The sequence below is a fragment of the Selaginella moellendorffii genome, unplaced genomic scaffold, assembly GCF_000143415.4.
Source record: "Selaginella moellendorffii unplaced genomic scaffold, v1.0 SELMOscaffold_30, whole genome shotgun sequence".
Lineage (NCBI taxonomy): Eukaryota > Viridiplantae > Streptophyta > Lycopodiopsida > Selaginellales > Selaginellaceae > Selaginella > Selaginella moellendorffii.
This window is the reverse complement of record NW_003314291.1, coordinates 68,731-84,602: the sequence shown is the minus strand read 5'-3', so window position 1 is coordinate 84,602 and position 15,872 is coordinate 68,731. Positions and strand designations below refer to the sequence as shown.

The 15,872-nt window shown below is 53.4% G+C and overlaps 7 protein-coding genes across 9 annotated transcripts; 4 read left to right on the top strand and 3 right to left on the bottom strand.

The window, feature by feature from the left end:
* The first annotated feature begins 281 nt into the window (after positions 1 to 281).
* LOC112348504 (pentatricopeptide repeat-containing protein At3g57430, chloroplastic-like) lies at positions 282 to 2,368 on the top strand. Its single transcript, XM_024681159.1, has one exon. It carries the CDS (start codon positions 282 to 284, stop codon positions 2,316 to 2,318), a length of 2,037 nt encoding a protein of 678 aa, XP_024536927.1. The 3' UTR covers positions 2,319 to 2,368.
* On the top strand, positions 2,337 to 3,604 carry LOC112348534. 2 transcript variants are annotated; one of them, XM_024681261.1, is made up of 6 exons: positions 2,337 to 2,481; positions 2,529 to 2,625; positions 2,726 to 2,780; positions 2,860 to 2,999; positions 3,057 to 3,208; positions 3,262 to 3,604. In XM_024681261.1, the coding sequence occupies exons 1-4, from the start codon at positions 2,407 to 2,409 to the stop codon at positions 2,957 to 2,959; spliced, it is 327 nt and encodes a 108-aa protein (XP_024537029.1). In that variant the 5' UTR covers positions 2,337 to 2,406; the 3' UTR covers positions 2,960 to 2,999; positions 3,057 to 3,208; positions 3,262 to 3,604. The 2 variants fall into 2 exon arrangements, with proteins under 2 accessions (XP_024537029.1, XP_024537030.1); XM_024681262.1 differs by lacking the exon at positions 3,262 to 3,604 and having other exon boundaries at positions 2,744 to 2,780; positions 3,057 to 3,168.
* Positions 3,210 to 4,826, bottom strand: LOC9646382 (syntaxin-125). Its single transcript, XM_002976164.2, has one exon. It carries the CDS (start codon positions 4,274 to 4,276, stop codon positions 3,272 to 3,274), a length of 1,005 nt encoding a protein of 334 aa, XP_002976210.1. The 5' UTR covers positions 4,277 to 4,826; the 3' UTR covers positions 3,210 to 3,271.
* On the bottom strand, positions 4,641 to 7,152 carry LOC9648674 (transcription factor bHLH122). 2 transcript variants are annotated; one of them, XM_024681259.1, is made up of 5 exons: positions 6,013 to 7,152; positions 5,434 to 5,610; positions 5,190 to 5,255; positions 4,993 to 5,061; positions 4,641 to 4,933 (listed from the first exon to the last, which is right to left on the bottom strand). In XM_024681259.1, exons 1-5 carry the CDS (start codon positions 7,129 to 7,131, stop codon positions 4,844 to 4,846), a joined length of 1,521 nt encoding a protein of 506 aa, XP_024537027.1. In that variant the 5' UTR covers positions 7,132 to 7,152; the 3' UTR covers positions 4,641 to 4,843. The 2 variants fall into 2 exon arrangements, with proteins under 2 accessions (XP_024537027.1, XP_024537028.1); XM_024681260.1 differs by having other exon boundaries at positions 5,434 to 5,607.
* Positions 7,153 to 9,405: 2,253 nt separating this feature from the next.
* On the top strand, positions 9,406 to 11,819 carry LOC9648673 (phosphoacetylglucosamine mutase). Its single transcript, XM_024681339.1, has 10 exons — positions 9,406 to 9,489; positions 9,578 to 9,831; positions 9,888 to 10,001; positions 10,072 to 10,214; positions 10,273 to 10,515; positions 10,568 to 10,977; positions 11,027 to 11,202; positions 11,259 to 11,355; positions 11,413 to 11,578; positions 11,706 to 11,819. The coding sequence occupies exons 1-10, from the start codon at positions 9,429 to 9,431 to the stop codon at positions 11,725 to 11,727; spliced, it is 1,686 nt and encodes a 561-aa protein (XP_024537107.1). The 5' UTR covers positions 9,406 to 9,428; the 3' UTR covers positions 11,728 to 11,819.
* On the top strand, positions 11,723 to 14,326 carry LOC9646379 (putative pentatricopeptide repeat-containing protein At1g69350, mitochondrial). Its single transcript, XM_024681338.1, has 3 exons — positions 11,723 to 13,911; positions 13,957 to 14,080; positions 14,232 to 14,326. Exon 1 carries the CDS (start codon positions 11,867 to 11,869, stop codon positions 13,901 to 13,903), a length of 2,037 nt encoding a protein of 678 aa, XP_024537106.1. The 5' UTR covers positions 11,723 to 11,866; the 3' UTR covers positions 13,904 to 13,911; positions 13,957 to 14,080; positions 14,232 to 14,326.
* Positions 14,275 to 15,656, bottom strand: LOC9646378 (endochitinase A2). Its single transcript, XM_002976162.2, has 3 exons — positions 15,213 to 15,656; positions 14,978 to 15,128; positions 14,275 to 14,793 (listed from the first exon to the last, which is right to left on the bottom strand). The coding sequence occupies exons 1-3, from the start codon at positions 15,625 to 15,627 to the stop codon at positions 14,397 to 14,399; spliced, it is 963 nt and encodes a 320-aa protein (XP_002976208.1). The 5' UTR covers positions 15,628 to 15,656; the 3' UTR covers positions 14,275 to 14,396.
* Positions 15,657 to 15,872: the final 216 nt, after the last annotated feature.

The following is a 15,872-nucleotide window of genomic DNA, read 5'->3' as shown; positions in this document are numbered from 1 at the left end:
GACATGGGCTCGAAACTGGTGATCCAGGACGACGATTTCTGCGAAGATCATCGCCGTCGTCTAGGCCACCGATTTCCTCTGGCTCCAGGACCGCGGAGCCGACGCGCGCCATGGAAGAGAGAGCTACTAAACCCCTGTGCACTCTCCCTGATGGAAGAGGAAGGCATTGGTGAGAGGGAGCAGCCGCTGGGGCGAAGATCTTCAGGCTATCCAATTCTACTGCCGGTTTAGGGTAAAGTTGACGTCTTTACTTAACGGATTTTTTAGGGTTCTTCCCGGCTATGGCGTATTTCGTGCCCAATGCCGGTTTTTTCCAGGGCAAGCGCCGGGGATTCCTCTACGATTCGATTCGTGCGCAGCAGCATCAGCATGAGATTGCGCTTCCCGCCTCGGAGGATGTGGAATTCGGCGAGATCGAGATCGCGCGCTACTCGGAGCTTCTCCGGCAATGCAGCCGGACGAGGAACCTCGCGCAAGGTAAGCGCATCCACTCCCAGCTCCGGGAGAGGGAGCAGGACCAGGGCACGTTTCTGGGAAATCTTACAGTCCAGATGTATGGCAAATGCGGGCATTTGGACGACGCTCGCGCGGTGTTCGACAGAATCCTCGAGAAAAATCTCTACTCGTGGAGCATCATGATCGCAGCCTACGTAGAGAATGGGGATTCCTGGCAGGCGCTGGGGATCTTCCGGTGGATGCAGCTGGAAGGGACCAAGCCGGACGAAGTGACGATAATAAGCTTGCTGCGAGCGTGCTGCGCGGTGAAATCTCTGGCCGAAGGGGAGAAGCTCCACTCCGCGGTGCTGGAGCTGGATCTAGAGCTCAACGCCAAGATCGAGAACTCTCTCATCGCGCTCTACGGCAAGTGTGGCAACATCCAGTACGCGCGCTGGGTGTTTGACACCATGGAGAAGAGGGACGTGGTTTCATGGAACTCCATCATCGGAGCTTATGCCCAGCTCGGGCATCTCAAGCAGGCAGTGGAGCTCTACGTGGAGATGCTCGAGCAGGGTCTCGAGGGCGACAGGATCACTTTCGCCACCATCTTCGGTGCTTGCTCCAAGATCCAGGGGCTGGAAGAAGGGAAGAATCTCCACGAGAAGCTCCAGGAGCTCGGGCTGGATCTAAACGCCGTGGGAACTTCGCTCATCAGCATGTATGGGCAGTGTGGAAGTGTGGAAGACGCGAGGCGGGTCTTCAACTCGATGAAACACCGCAGCCCTGCGGTGTGGAACTCGATGGTGGCGGCTTACTCCCAGAACGGCTACACGAAGAAGGCGCTCGAGCTCTACTGGAAGATGGAGTTTGTAGGCGTGGAGAGGACCGAGATCACGTATGTTTCGGCTCTAGCTGCGTGTGCCAAGGCTGGTTTGCTCGAAGACGGACGAGAGATCCATGGTCACGTCGTCGTGAGCGGGCTTGAATCCAGCGAAAGCATCGGGGCCGGGCTGATCAACATGTATAGCAAGTGTGGAAGTCTCGACAGCGCAAAGGCCGTCTTCGAAAGAGTTCCATCCGATAGTCTTCTCTTCTGGACGAGCATGCTCTCGGCGTTCTCTCGGCACGGCCAGCTCAAGCAGGCACTGGTGATCTTCCGGAGAATGGACTTGGAAGGTATCAAGCCGGATCACGTCGCTCTAGCCGCGGCTCTCGGTGCCTGCTCGAGCCTCCCGGAGGTGAATTCGCTCGACCGGCGGGCTTACTATCTGGGATACAGCAGCAGCTCCGCCGACGTCGCAACCTCGCTCATCACTTCTTACGGGAGGTGTGGAAGCTTGGGCGATGCCAGGAGAGTTTTCGAGGGGATCCGGAGGAAGAACGTCGTGACATGGACGACGATGATCACGGCGTGTGCTCGCAACGACAGCGCTCGAGAGGCGATCGATCTGTTCCGGAAGATGGAGGAGACAGGGACGAGAGCCAACGAGGTGACTTACGTCGCTGTTCTAGCGGCCTGCTCGAACATCCGGGACTTGGATCGGGGGAAAGAAATCCACGTCCAGGCCGTGGAGAAGAAGCTCGATACGAACGTCATCGTCGGGAACTCGCTTGTCCAGATGTATGGGAGCTGTGGCTGCTGCGCGGAGGCGAGAGAGGCTTTCGACAAGATCGCGGTGAAGAACGCTGTGTCCTGGAGCGTGATCGTGAGCGCGCTTTCGCAGAACGGGCGTGTGGAAGAGGCCATTAGATTTGCGAGAAGGATGCTTCTCCAGGGATTGAGAGACGCGAAGCTTGGCACCACCATAGCCAAGGTTTTCGAGGCTTGCGAAGGAGAGAAGGAGAAGCAATGGTGTGTTATATTGATGGAAGCTTTGTAAAGCTTTAAGGGTAAAAGGAAAGACTAATTAAGGGCTAAAGTAAGCCCAAAAGATTAAGATTTAGGGTTCTTCATTTGGGCAAGATTCGATGGCTGGGGACTGGACGGTGATGGGCAATCCGTGGGTGCCATTGCCCAAGCGCGTGCTAATCGTCAAGACGGAGGTAGCGCGCTCGCGCATTCTTGCGATAATCTCTCGCTTTCTTCGCAGGCCAATGTCAAGCGGCAGCCGCGACCGATTCCTCAGCCCTGCTGCGAGGTTTGCGGTGGCCATCGCAGGGTCAAATGCTGGAGATGCGCTGGACGAGGTACAGGCTCACGATCGAGAGAAAAAAATGAGAGAAGAATCTCGCGACACGAAAGAGGAAGTTTTAATTTTTTTGTTTGACGATAGCGCAATGCGTCCAGGTCGGACCAATTGTATAGAACACGTCATGCTACCCGATGGAGCTTGGCCGCAATGGTTTGTTCTCCGCTGGATCATCACGATCATGGTTTGATCTTCTCTCTCTTTCTCTCTTTTCTTCTTCCTTCTTTCGTAGGTGTGAAGAATGCCGGGGATCCGGGCTTGCGCATTGCTCGCGCTGCCTCGGCACGGGAGAGAAGCGGGGAGTTATCGGCTTTCACGTTCCAAACTCGTGAAAGACTTTACAAGGAAAGAGAAAGCGAGAAAAGAGAAAAGGTACGGCCATCGTGATCTAAAACTTTTCTAGCCATTCTCTCTCACACTTTGAAACAGTTTGATCGATCGAGTGAAGCTTTGCGGCGATGGGAAGGCTTTCAAGCAAAGTTAACACTTTACGAGAGAGTGGGGCAAATCGAAACTTTAGCACTTTGCTGGAAAGAGAAATTGTTATCTTGGATGGAATCGATCGAACAAAAACTCATCTGGTAAGCATCCAAAATCAAAACTTTAACGGAAAAGAGTTTTTTTTTTACACCAGATCGAGCAAGCTAAGTTGGCGGCGGCGGCGCCACCGGTGGTGGCGGCGATGGTGTCACTGGATTCGGCGATGGTGACGGCGAGGAGCTGTTGTTCCTGGCTCTAACCAGGATGGGTACCAGGATCACGATGACCACGATGATCAAGATGATGATCCCGATGCAAGTCCACTTCCTGGCGCTCCTCTGGTGCTTCTTCGCGACTTGGAGATTCGTGGTGCCTCTCGCCACGAACGAAGAAGCTCGGTGGACTTGATCCTCGATGCTGTTGAGCTGCTCGCCCTGCGCCTCAACCAGCACCGCCATGTCGAGAAAGATCTGGTGGAGTTCCAGCAAGTTCTTCTCGATCTCTCGCACGGCATCGTGCCGCTCCTGGATTTCCCGGATCGTCTCCATCACCTGGCCGCGCCCCTGCTCCTGGATCGCCCTCTGGAGGAACGTCTCGCTCTCGCCGGTCTCGATCATCGTCTCCAGCGTCTCCTCGTCCGGATCGGTGCCAGTGACCGTGAAGTAGCGCCGACCGATCGCCTCGCGGTACTCGCCCTTCATCCTCTGTCGGAGCTCCTGGAAATCGCCCATGATGTCCTTGAGCTTCTTCCTCATGCTCGCGGTCAGGGAGGTTCTCGTTCGATCGGTGGGAGTGCCGGCTCCAAATCCAGCGATCTTGCGGTTGGCGGCGTTGGCCTTGTCGAGCTCCTCGAGCTGGGCTTTAATCGACTTGGCGAGCTTGAGGACCTGCTCCACGTCCTTGTCCATGCGCTGCCGGATCGCCTTGACGGCCTGCGCCTTGTGGATGCTCTTGCTCTCCTCGTTGGCCTGCTGGAGGCGCGCGAGCAATCCCTCCACGCTCTTCATCTTGGCCTGGATCTCGTTGGCCTCCTCGAGGAAGAGCGCCAGATTTCTCTCTGAGTCCACCACTGTCATCTCCGTCTCGCCGCCGGCTTCCAGGTCGCGGTCGTGCCGCAAATCCACGTAGCTCCGCGGCCCCGAGAAGGAGCGGCTCATCAGATCGTTCATGGCTGCGCTGGAATGGATTCTTGGATCTAGAAATTCCCCCCCAAACTATCGATCAATCGCTTGATTGATCATTGCCCAGGCGCTGCGCGTCGATCTATCTATGATCTACAGCCGTGAATTCTACGAACCTGTGGCGAGGAAATCCTTGCCCCAATTGGAAGAAAGAACGCGCATTCTTCGCTCCAAGAGCCCTAGGCTAGAAAAGATCTTCCTTTGCATTTATTCGCGGTAGAAACAATGCGCGGACAAGGAAGGATCAAAGACGTGGTCCTCCGCGGTCTAGGAAGGAGGCCGGACTGAGCTCAGCCGTCGGATCCCGGTCAACGCGGGATGGGCGATGGTCAACGCCCGGGAGGGGTACCTGGCCCACGGAAGGAATCTTTTATTGGTCAACGCTCGCCAAAGAGGATGGATATATGTTACACTGTTGGAACGAACTTACAGATTTCTTCTTCTTCTTCTCGTTCTTCACTTTGTTCCAATTCTTTCCAGCGAGTTCACGCGATCAGCGAGGAAAGTTTCGATTTTTTTCCCCTCTTTCGCGCACGGGAGGAGATTTCTTCGGAGTTAATGTTGCGATCCATTGCTAGCGGTTTTGCCTTGTTGCTGGCTCATCTTGCAAAGTCCCTGGCACTTCTCGCGGCACTCTTGGAGGTCCTGGGACGAGGAAAATCGATGAGACTAAACAATGTGTGTGAAGAGGAGGATATACTCACGTCTACTTGCTTTTGGAGGAACTTCATGTACTCCACCGCCTCGTCTAGCATGTCCGAGGTGTTGGTTTGCTGGATCACAGCCAAAGACTGTTAGAAACTTTAGCCAAAGTATAGAAGAACTCCCGTGGAAATCAAAGCAAAGATGCGAATGAAAAGATCTAGCAACGACTAGATCGAGATCGAAGAGAGGAAGTTACCTTGTCCATGTTTGGGACTAGCTCTTGCAACCTTCGCATGCGTTCGCTAATCCTCGTCCGGCGGACCTGAAAGAACTCGAGTCGATCAAACAGACTTGACTGGAAGTAAAGTTCTATACGGGAAAACTATTCGATCGATCGAAAAGCATGCGAAGATCCCTCGGAAACTTGGGAGAACTTAAAAGCGATCGATGCGATTGAAGAGAGAGAGAGAGGAGAGAGAGAGTATAGTGTGACAACTTACACGCTCGGCAATGCTTCGTGGATGAGTAGCACACCCTCGCTTTGCTCGAAGCCGGCAAGGCACCGAATCCTGGAGCAAGTTCTCCGCCGCTAGCAATCCGCCACTCGATCGCCCCGTCGAGATCGGCAAGCTCAAGTGTCGTGTCAATGTGTGATGCTGCTGCTGCTGCTGCTGCTGCTGGAAAACAAAAGGAGAGAGACAAAGCTCGTTAGAATCCAAACTTCCATGAGGAACAAAAACAAAGATTACCAAAACAGCAACTTAGATAGTCTCGGAAAAATGGGAGAAAAAAGTGGAGAGAAAGATCCAACCAACCTTTTAACCCGACTCTCTTCATCAATCAGTCCCCGCGAGCTTGCTTGCAGTAGCAAGCCCGTTTCATCAAGCATGCAGCGGACTAGAAAACAAACAAGCAATGAAAGTTCCATCAGAAGAAGAAAGAAGAAAAAAAAAATGGACGTCGATCGATCCGATCGAATCGATCAAGGACGCTAGCGAGAAAGAAAGAAGGAATTCTAGCAAAGCTATAGAGAACCACTCCAAGAACAAAGAAGAAAGAGGTAACTTTGAAGAACTTACATGACCTCCGCCGCCGCCACCGCCACCACCTCCGCCACCACCGCCGCTACTACTGCTGTGATCCAACGCCGCGTCCAACATGTCCATGTCCACGTCCCGGATTCTCTTTCGCCCGCCTTGATCCAAATTCCCATTCCCCATGAACACCGAGCCATGGAGTTGCTGCTGCGCCGCGGCGGCGGCGGCGGCGGCGGCATGGTGAGCGGCGGCGGGATGGACAGCCATTGCCGCCGCGGAGCTGCCATCCCAGAAGCCGCAATCCACGGAAGAGACCGCCCCCAAATCCATGGCACCCGAGACGCTGGCCACCATCATCTCTTGATCGGTGATGGGCGATCGCATCTCTAGCGGGCTGTCCTCCTCGCTGCTACCATGCTGCAGCCCCTGGCGATCGATCTCCAGCCGCGACAGCAAGCTCGCGGGGGAGCTGCTCTGCCGCGTCAAATTGGCTGGTGGTGGTGATGGCGATGGCGTCGCCGTGGTGTTCTTGGCGATGGCGGCGGCAGTGCTGGAAGAAGTTCCCGTGAGCAAGCCCGTGAATCCGTTCTGCTGCTGGCGATGGTGGTGGTGGTGGTGATCCATGACGCTGAAATCCATGCCCAGGGAGGTGGAGCTCTGGGCGGAGTAGCGGCTGGAGCTGTGCGTGGGGCTGCCAATCTTTTTCTTGCTCGTCGCGGCCATGGCGGACGGTAGCGGCGGGAGGACGTCGGGGGAGAAGAGCGGCGCATTGGCGGCGCTAGGGGCGGCGGCGGCGCTGGCGGCGGCGGCCTCGTTGAGAGATCTAGCAATCTGGTCGAGATCGGAGAAGAGGCAGCTGGGAGCCGAGTTGTAGCGCATCAACACTGATCCTCCAGATCCTCCCCCTCCTCCTCCTCGCCCACATTCGCCCACGAATCCCTGTTGCTGGGCGGAGAGATTGATCGCCTGGAACTGCGATTGGTCTCCATAGCCGTGGTGGAGATGGTCCGGCGCCACTTCCACCACATCGTTCTTGGCGTTGAGCATCCATTTCTTGTTGGGCGAGCTGAAAGAAGCCGCGGTGGCGAGCGAGGAGTGGGGATTGTAATTCCCCAATCGCTGGAAGAGCTGGGGGTTTTGCTGCTGCTGCTTGCTGCCCATGTCGATCGATCGGCAGATTGATCGCTCCAGTGCGCGGGATGAGCGCTCCCGGGGCCAAACCAAAAGCCCCCTTCTTCTTCCTGGAAGATCTACCAAGGTGCGAGCTTTCCAATCGATCGATCCATGGGTTTTGTGGGCGATGGCGTGGAGATTTCTTCTCGCGGCTTCGCTGCGGCGATTGGAATTTGGGATCGGCCGCGCGAATTCGATGGCTTGTCGCTGTCACCGCGGCTTACGTAGCGAGAGAAATTCGGACACCGGGACACCGGACACACCGGACACACGGAACTCGAAAACGGGGCACACGACTCACACACACACGAGAGATCTTCCACGAGAAATCGCTCCACAGGAGAGAAATTTCCCACACTTACTGCTCCAAATCTTTGATGAGATCCCTGCGCAACTCTGCCGTATCCATCGCTGTCCGGGCAATCGATTGGAAAGGGCAAATTTGGGAAGAACACAAGCGGGAGAGAGAAGAGGAAGAACACACCGAGCGAGCTTTGGGCGATTGATCCTAGCGGGAGAGGAGATAGAGGAAGAGGTGTTCTTGCCGGGATTGAGGGGAACCACTGTCCAGGAGATCTTGGGCGAGGGCGACAGAGGATAAAACGAAGGAGAGATTTTGGGAGTGGGAAGATCTGAGAAATCGAAGCCCTGGAAGCTTGCAACTTGCCCAGCACAGTAACGACGAAGCTGAGAACGAGGAAAGAAATTCTTGGAAGAAGAGAATCAAGGAAGAACTAGGAATGAGCGCGCGCAACGCAACACACTAGGCTAGAATCTGTCTGTGCTTGAGGGCGATGGATGGATGATGCATTGCCCGGTGGCGAACGATTCTCGGGGAAATCGGGCAGCCAATCAAGCGAATCATCGATCGCTGCCGTCATCATCCCAATCACACACTCCCAGCCAGCGGTCGCCAGCGCCAGTGGCAGTCCCAAGTCACAAAAAAGAGGGATTGAGAGGAGGCTTTGCAAGTAGCGCTCTGGTGGAAGGAGAAGAAGAAGAAGAATGAATGGAAGAGAAAGAGAGAGAGAGCTATGGAGGAAAGAGACGATGATTGGCCCGGCCACCAAATAAAATATTGTGCTAACTGGACACCCACCTTTAAGCTCCCGGTTAAACAACGAGAGCGAATCCGCCAGAGAATGAAGAGTAGATTCCATCCTCCAGGACGATTGATGCCCCTTGTTCCGGGTTGCGGGAACACCCGGGGCAAGGTTTCGTACGCCCCTGGAATGCGTACGGAAAGGTGGGAGTGGGGAGGGTTCGATTCCCCGGGACGAACGGATCTCGAGGGATAAGATTGGAGAAAGAGAGAAGTCATTGACAGCAACAGATCGGGCATCTGGTTTGGCTAACATGGGTGGTGGATTTTTTTATAAACCCTAATTTTTGTATAAGTGATCGTCACGGTAGGAAGGCGAGAACGCCGGGTCAAAGCTCCATAGCCAAACTTTTCCAAAGAGTTTTGATAAGTCGAAAGAAAAGCATGCCGCGAGAGAAAGTGACCAGAGAAAAATCTTCTTAAGGAGTGAATATTCAAAGGGATCTTGGGCGGAGGTAGCGACTGCACGTGTTGGTGCGATCCCCAGACCAGAGCTTGCCCGTGTGCGCCCGCCAAATCCAAGCAGGGAATATTCCTGTCGCGGTGGAATATTCCAATCGCGGTGGATATACCCCTGCGCACTCCCTTGGAGGCACGGTGGGGCCGAATTGTGGACTGTTTGCACTGAGATCATTGATCGCCCAGATCTGGCCGGGACAAGATAGAGGCTTGCGAGTGTTATGCGTCACTGAATTTGGCATCGATGTATAGCGAATGCTTAGATCATCAATCTCCGGGCTCGATTGATTTTACCTAGTGGTGAAGGGATCCATCGATCGATGATCTTCTGGCTCGCGAGTGGAAATTTTTGCACGATCAAGTACTCCAGCAGCAGACAAATTGCTGTGCGCTGGGACGCAACTTGCCACTGCGCGCAAAAAATGAGTAAAGAAGGGCGAAAAGATTATACGGGATTTTTTTTCCATTTTTTTTGTGGAGAAAAAGGAACTCTGTGGTACGGCCTTTGTCCCACTCTAATCATGGATAGCTCTTCTCTGCCGTGCTGCGCAAGAACATTATGTTAATGCGGCATGGGATTTGATTAATAATACAGTCGCTAAGTTAAAGCACGACAAGGTTTGATACACCAACTTTTGGAATGAAAGGATCTTTTGATTTTATTCTCTTTCATTCTCCTTTAACGAATGCTTAGGTTTAGGGTTTTGCCAGCGGAGCTTAGAGCATGGCGGAGAGATGGCGCCATCGTCTCCACAATGCCGCGCTCGCGTTTCCAAAATATCCAGGTTTGCTACTGATCGATCCAACTGATGGATCGATCGATCGGTTGGTCGGGTTGAGAGGGCGGGATTTTCTAATGTATTGCTCGATCAGGGCTGCGATTCTCGTATGGCACTTCCGGATTTCGCACCGAGGCGTCGGTGCTGGGATCGGTCGCGTTCCGGGCCGGGGTCCTGGCTGGATTGAGGTCGCTGGTGACGGGCAAGGCGACTGGATTGGTGATCACCGCGTCGCACAACCAGGCGACGGACAATGGAGTTAAGATGGTGGATCCGTCCGGAGGTATGCTCGCCAGGAATTGGGAGCCATTCGCCGAAGATATTGCCAATGCGGTGGATGTTTTGGAGGTAAGTCACGATGGATTCTTCGTTTTCTTCCTCTTTGTGTTGAAGAATTGTCACAGGTTGTGGAGACGATTATCAAGAACGAGAGCGTCCACGAAAATTGGAAAGGAAAAGTTTTGATTGCAAGAGATACTAGACCGAGTGGCCAGGCTTTGGTTGCCGCTGCTGTAAAGGTCAGTTTAAAGTTTTTTTTCTCGCTTTGTCCTCTTCTTCTTCTTCTTACTTTTGTTTTTGTGATGGAAGGGAATTGAAGCGATGGGAGTAGCTCCCGTGAACATGGGAGTTTTGACAACTCCCCAGCTACACTGGATGGTTCGTGCTACGAACAAAGGTGAGCCACAAGTAAACGAGCTAGCTTACTATACCAAACTCTCGGAAGCTTTTAAGTGAGTAAAGATGGAACTTTCAATGCGTGCTTACTGAGCTCTCTTTGTTTGCTTTCAGATTGCTACTGGATCTCAATCCTCGTAAGCCGGCCGTACCTCGATGCCTAGACATAGTTGTCGATGGTGCGAATGGTGTTGGTGCGAGAAAGCTACTTGATTTGCAAATGCTTATCGAGGGCTTGAATTTGGAGGTGCGGAATTCTGGGGAGGGAGAGCTCAACCATCTTGCTGGTGCTGATTTTGTGCAGAAGGAAAAAGTCCTTCCCGCAGGTTTTGCTGCTTCCGCGGATTCAGACAGAAGGTATTTGTGTGAACTTTTAAATGTTTCTGTTCGTTGTTTAACTCCTTTTCAGGTGTGTGACTGTTGATGGCGATGCAGATCGCTTGGCGTACTTTTACGTATCCGGCGATGGAATTTTCCACCTTTTGGATGGGGACAAGATCTTATCACTGTTCGCACGTTTCTTGAAGCAACAAGTTGAAGCACTAATGGGTTCCGAGAAAGACTGTATAATTCCAGGGTATGGAAGGGTGAATTTGGGGGCAGTACAGACAGCGTATGCAAATGGATCTTCAACCAAATATCTGCAGGAAGTTCTCGGACTTGAGGTTGTCTTAACCCCGACAGGTGTTAAGTATCTCCATGAAGAAGCAGAGAAGCTCGACATTGGAGTGTACTTCGAAGCAAACGGGCACGGTACCGTTCTCTTCAGCGAACGCTTCCTGGACTTTCTTCGGCGAGAGTCCGCCAGCAGTGAAATTCGTAAGTTGCTGATATTTTTTTTGGCAGCTAAAGCATTTTGTGACTGCAGTGAACAGTCGTTTGCGAGCCTGTAAAAGATTGCTTGCAGTCAGCGAGATGGTAAATCAAGCTATAGGAGATGCAATCAGTGGATTATTGATGGTCGAGGTGGTCCTCACTTATTCAGTGTGGGATGTTCGGGAGTGGGATGCTCTGTACGAGGACGTGCCAAGCAGGCAGCTGAAGGTCGCAACTTGCCGATTGAGGCTTTGAGAGTCTGATTTTTCTCTCGTTTTCTTCAGGTGAAAGTCAAGGACCGGACATGCATCACCACGACAAATGCCGAAACAAAGGTGTCCAGGCCAGCGGAGCTGCAAAGTGCGATTGACAAGGAAGTCGGTAAGTCGGGCTTTTCTGCAAAATATGTTTTTTTTCCTTGCTAAGCTGTCTTTGCAGAGAATTTTACCAAAGGTCGGGCATTTGTGAGGCCCTCTGGAACGGAGGACGTGGTGCGAGTATATGCGGAAGCTGGAACTCAAGAGCTAGCGGACGAGCTCGCAGCAAATGTGGCAGTAGCAGTATACGAGCTTGCTGGAGGAGTGGGTCCTAAACCTGCTAAAAAGTAAGCAGACTCTTTATTTTCTTAAAGGAGAATCTTGGCTGCCTAGGTCAGTGGCCTATGCTCGTGTTCAAGAGACACCAAGTAGTCCATAGTTGGCGACTGATGCTCTCGTTTTCTGGTCTTGCAGCGTTATCACAGGATCGTTGTAGTCAAGATGAAGATGGGTTGGAGCTGCTAGATCCCTCGAGCATTGTCTCCAGGCTACGCGAGTGTAAATCTCTGGAAGGTGTGAAGCGGCTTGACAATCACATTGTCAAGTGTTTTCCGGAGAACAGGCACCTGGCGAACATGTTGGTGCTAGCATACGGGAAGTGTCGCAGTGTCAGTGACGCAAGGAAGGTTTTTGACGGGATTGAGGAGCCCAACGTCTTCTCCTGGACAGTTATCATCGCTGCCTACGCCGAGAACGAAGATCACAGGGAAGCCGTACAGTTCTTCCGGAGGATGAACCAGGAAGGTGTGAGGGCCAACCAGGTGACGCTTATCACGGTTTTGAGCTCTTGCTCGGCGAGCTTGGATCGTCTAGCCGATGGAAGAACAGTTCATGGGTGTATCACTGGGAGCTCGTTTGAAACGTATCGGCCTCTCCAGACAGCTCTCGTCAACATGTATGGGAAGTATGGGCGGGTGAGAGAAGCAAGAGCAGTATTCGACGGGATGGCGGAGAGGGATGTGATCACTTGGAGTGCTATGATCACAGCGTATGCCCAGGGAGGACACGGCCGGCAAGCTTGGAGCATGTATCACGGGATGAGCCTGGACGGCGTGAAGCCGAACGAGGTGACTTTCGTGGCTATATGCGAGGCCTGCTGCAGCTTTCCAAGTTTTCTGGAGCGAGAAGCCTTGGTCGAGCATGTCGACGAGAGCGGCTACGACTGCTACACCATCGTCGGGAACTCCATCGCCAACATGTTTAGCAAGTGTGGAGATCCGAGCTCCGCCAGACAAGCTTTCGATCGGATCCCACGCAAGGACGTCGTCTCGTGGAGCGTCGTGATCTCGTCTCTCACGCAGCACGAGCTCGCAGACGAGGGGCTGCTGCTGTTCAGAGCAATGCTCGCCGAAGGCGTGGCTCCCAACCATGCCACGCTCGTCAACTGCTTGGATGCGTGTAGCTTCTCCAAGAACTTGGGAGATGGGAGAGTGGTGCACGGGGTGGCGAAGTCACTGGGAATGGAGAGTAGCAGTCCCGTTGTCGCAACAGCCGTTCTAGACATGTACTCTCGCTGCGGGAGCCTCGTCGACGCCAAGAGGATGTTTGAGAAGATTTCCAGCCGGGACGTGGTGGCGTGGACAGCCATGATCTCGGCTTATCAGCAGGAGGGTCTCTCGGATCAAGCAATGAAGCTGTTCCGGAGCATGGATTTGGATGGAGTGAGGCCGAACGAGGTGACTTTTGCCACGGTTCTTCTCAGCTGCTCGAGCTTGGAACAGACACGGACGCTGCACGAGTGTATAACGGGGACAGACTCGGAGAGGGATGCTGTTCTTGGGACCAGTCTCGTGAGCTGCTACGGGAAGTATGGGAGCTTGGAGGCAGCAAAGACGGCTTTTGACGAGATGCCGGCGAGAACGGTCGCGAGCTGGAACGCGCTGCTCACGAGCTACGTGAACGCTGGCCGCGGCGAGGAGATTTTCGAGCTCTTTTGGAGGATGGAGCTGGAAGGAGTGAGAGGCGACGAGACAACGTTCATGCGGCTGGTGGCGGTGTGCATGGATCAAAACTCCCTGGCCAGAGGGAGGATGATCCACTCCAGGATTATTGAGGAGGGACTGGAAGCGAGCACCTCGGTGTCCAACGCGCTGATAACTTTCTACGGCCAGTCCGGGAGCCTGGCGGAGGCAAGCAGAGTTTTTGGAAGGATGGCAGCGGCGACGCTCATCTCCTGGACTGCTATCATCTCGGCTTTCGCTCAGCACAGCCATAGCCAGCGAGCTCTCGAGCTCTACCAGCGGATGGACTCGGAAGGGATCAAACCGGACGACGTGACTTTCATCACCATCCTCTTCGCTTGCAGCCACTCTGGGATGGTGGAGGAAGGCCGGCGCTACTTTCTGGCTATGGTGGGCGATCACGGGATTGAGAGCTCTGTCCAGCATCTGGATTGCTTGGTGGATCTCCTGGGCCGAGCTGGGTGGCTGGAGGAGGCGGAGAAGCTGGCGAGATCCATGCCGCTGGGGAAGAACAGGGTGGCGCTCACGGCGGTGTTTGGAGCTTGCCAGATCCACGACGACAGCGAGCGCGCGGAGCGTCTGAGCCGGGAGATTGAATTTCGGGCGTCGGATCCTGCGGGGTGGGCAGATCTAGACCGTTGGTGGATCTAAAGCTCCAGGTACTAGCTGCGAGGTTTTCCGCTGGATTTAATCCTTGTTCCTAGCTCTCTTTCCAGAGAAAGTTTTGCAAATATGCGTCGATGGAGCACAAGATTTTGCCCGTGTGGAGCATTGTGGATTATAGGAGCACTGTGGATTGTAATCTCCAACAAGCTCTCGCGCTTCCAGGTAGAGTGTTGTCTTTCTTCTTCTATGCATTAACCTTTACCTGTGCACAAGTTTTACTGTCTCATTTCATTTCGTACAGTGATTGGAAAAACCATCGATCGATCGCTACCTCGATCGTCTCTCTAATGCGTTGTTTCTTTGTATTTCGCAGGGCTGACGAGCAGCAAAGCAAATCTTCGCGGGTTTAGAGAAGATTTCGAGAGCTGAAAGGGCGAGATGAATGAGCACATTTCGAGTAAGTTTTTCCAGTTTCCATCTTGAGAGCTAAGTGCTTATTCTTTGCAAGCTTTGCAAGTTCTTATTCCTCTAGATTTGATCACTGGCTTGCTTTCTCCAGCAGCAGCTGTGTGAAAGGCCGCTGGTTGTAGCAGTCAAGGTTTGATCCTGGATTGATCCCCAAGACCTGGCAGTAGCTCTGGAAGAAGCCAATGCGATCCTTGACACGGGGATCCTCGCCTATCCCACACTCAAGTCCGCCATTGATGATGTTGGTCACCGTCCCGTAGCTCGCGGTTCTCCCGGCGGCCAAGTCCGCGCCAGATGGCCTCCAGTTCCCGAGAATGACGTCGTGACACGAAGGCTTGGGGTTCTGCGCAGTCATCCAGAACCAGATCGCCGTCTTGAAGGAAACCACCGGATCTCTCGAAACAATGTCTGGATCGTTGATCCCATCGAAGCCAAGCTGTGATCCGGCCAGCCCATAGTTGAAATTCCTGCCACGAGAGAGAAGATTTGTAAGTGGCACTGCCAAGAAATGACAATCTAGAGATGAGTAGCTCTATCCAGACGCAGGAACTTTGTCATTTCAAGATCAAACTCTCCAACCAAGAGAATTCGCTTGAAACTCCACACAAGAACGCAAGAAAGAAAAAGCAAGAAGAGAGATTTTGGTACTACCATGTCAGCTGGATGGGTCCTCGACCAAAGTATCTCTTGCCGCCATTGCAGGGCCATTGCTGCGATGCTCGACAGTAAGTGTCCTTGTTCCTCTCCTCGACGAAGCAGTAGCCCCAGCGATATGGCCCATCTGGAGCAGTCGCCCATCCCCCTGGAATTCCAAGAAATTCGAGAACTCAAAGCTCTGGAAGCCAACAGAGTGGTGGCATTCGATCTCTCGATCATTCTTACTTACCCGTGGTCTCCTTGGATGTCTGTGCCAAGAACGCGGCCAGCTCTCGCTTCCTCTGCTCCAGCGATCCCTCGTTTCCAAAGCTCGGGAAGGACCTCGCGGCCGTGATGAAGGCGCTGTACGTGTAGAACCCGCCGGCGCAGCCGGAATCCCTGCGGTGCTTGAGCAGGTCCTCGAAGATCGAGGACGTGATGATCGACCCAACGCCGTCACCGCTTGGAGGAACCGGGGGGGTTGATCCGCCACACTGGCTCTGGCAGCCATCGCCGCAGTGATCCGTGGTGACTCCACACCACCCCCATTTGCTGCAGCAAATTCCGGGTGGGCAAGTTCTTCCCCCGGCCTGACGGCCACAATCTTCGGCGGAGGCCGCGACGATGAGTAGCAGCGCAAGCAGTGCTTGGAGTCGGAGATCCATTGCTCGTTCTTTGGGGAGGATTGACCCCGATTTATAAAGGTGGTAGGAACATGGATTGCAAGTCAGGAAATTGTTATAAACTCTGAAGAAGTGGAAGCCAAATCAAACACGTTACCTTGGTGGAATATCATGGTTTCTAGACACTCAAGATTTGATCGAATATTGTACATATTGTTTAAAAATGCAATATTCATTTTCTTAGCTGAGAAAAGCAAAAACTTTAAATGTAATTCCGTTTTGACCAA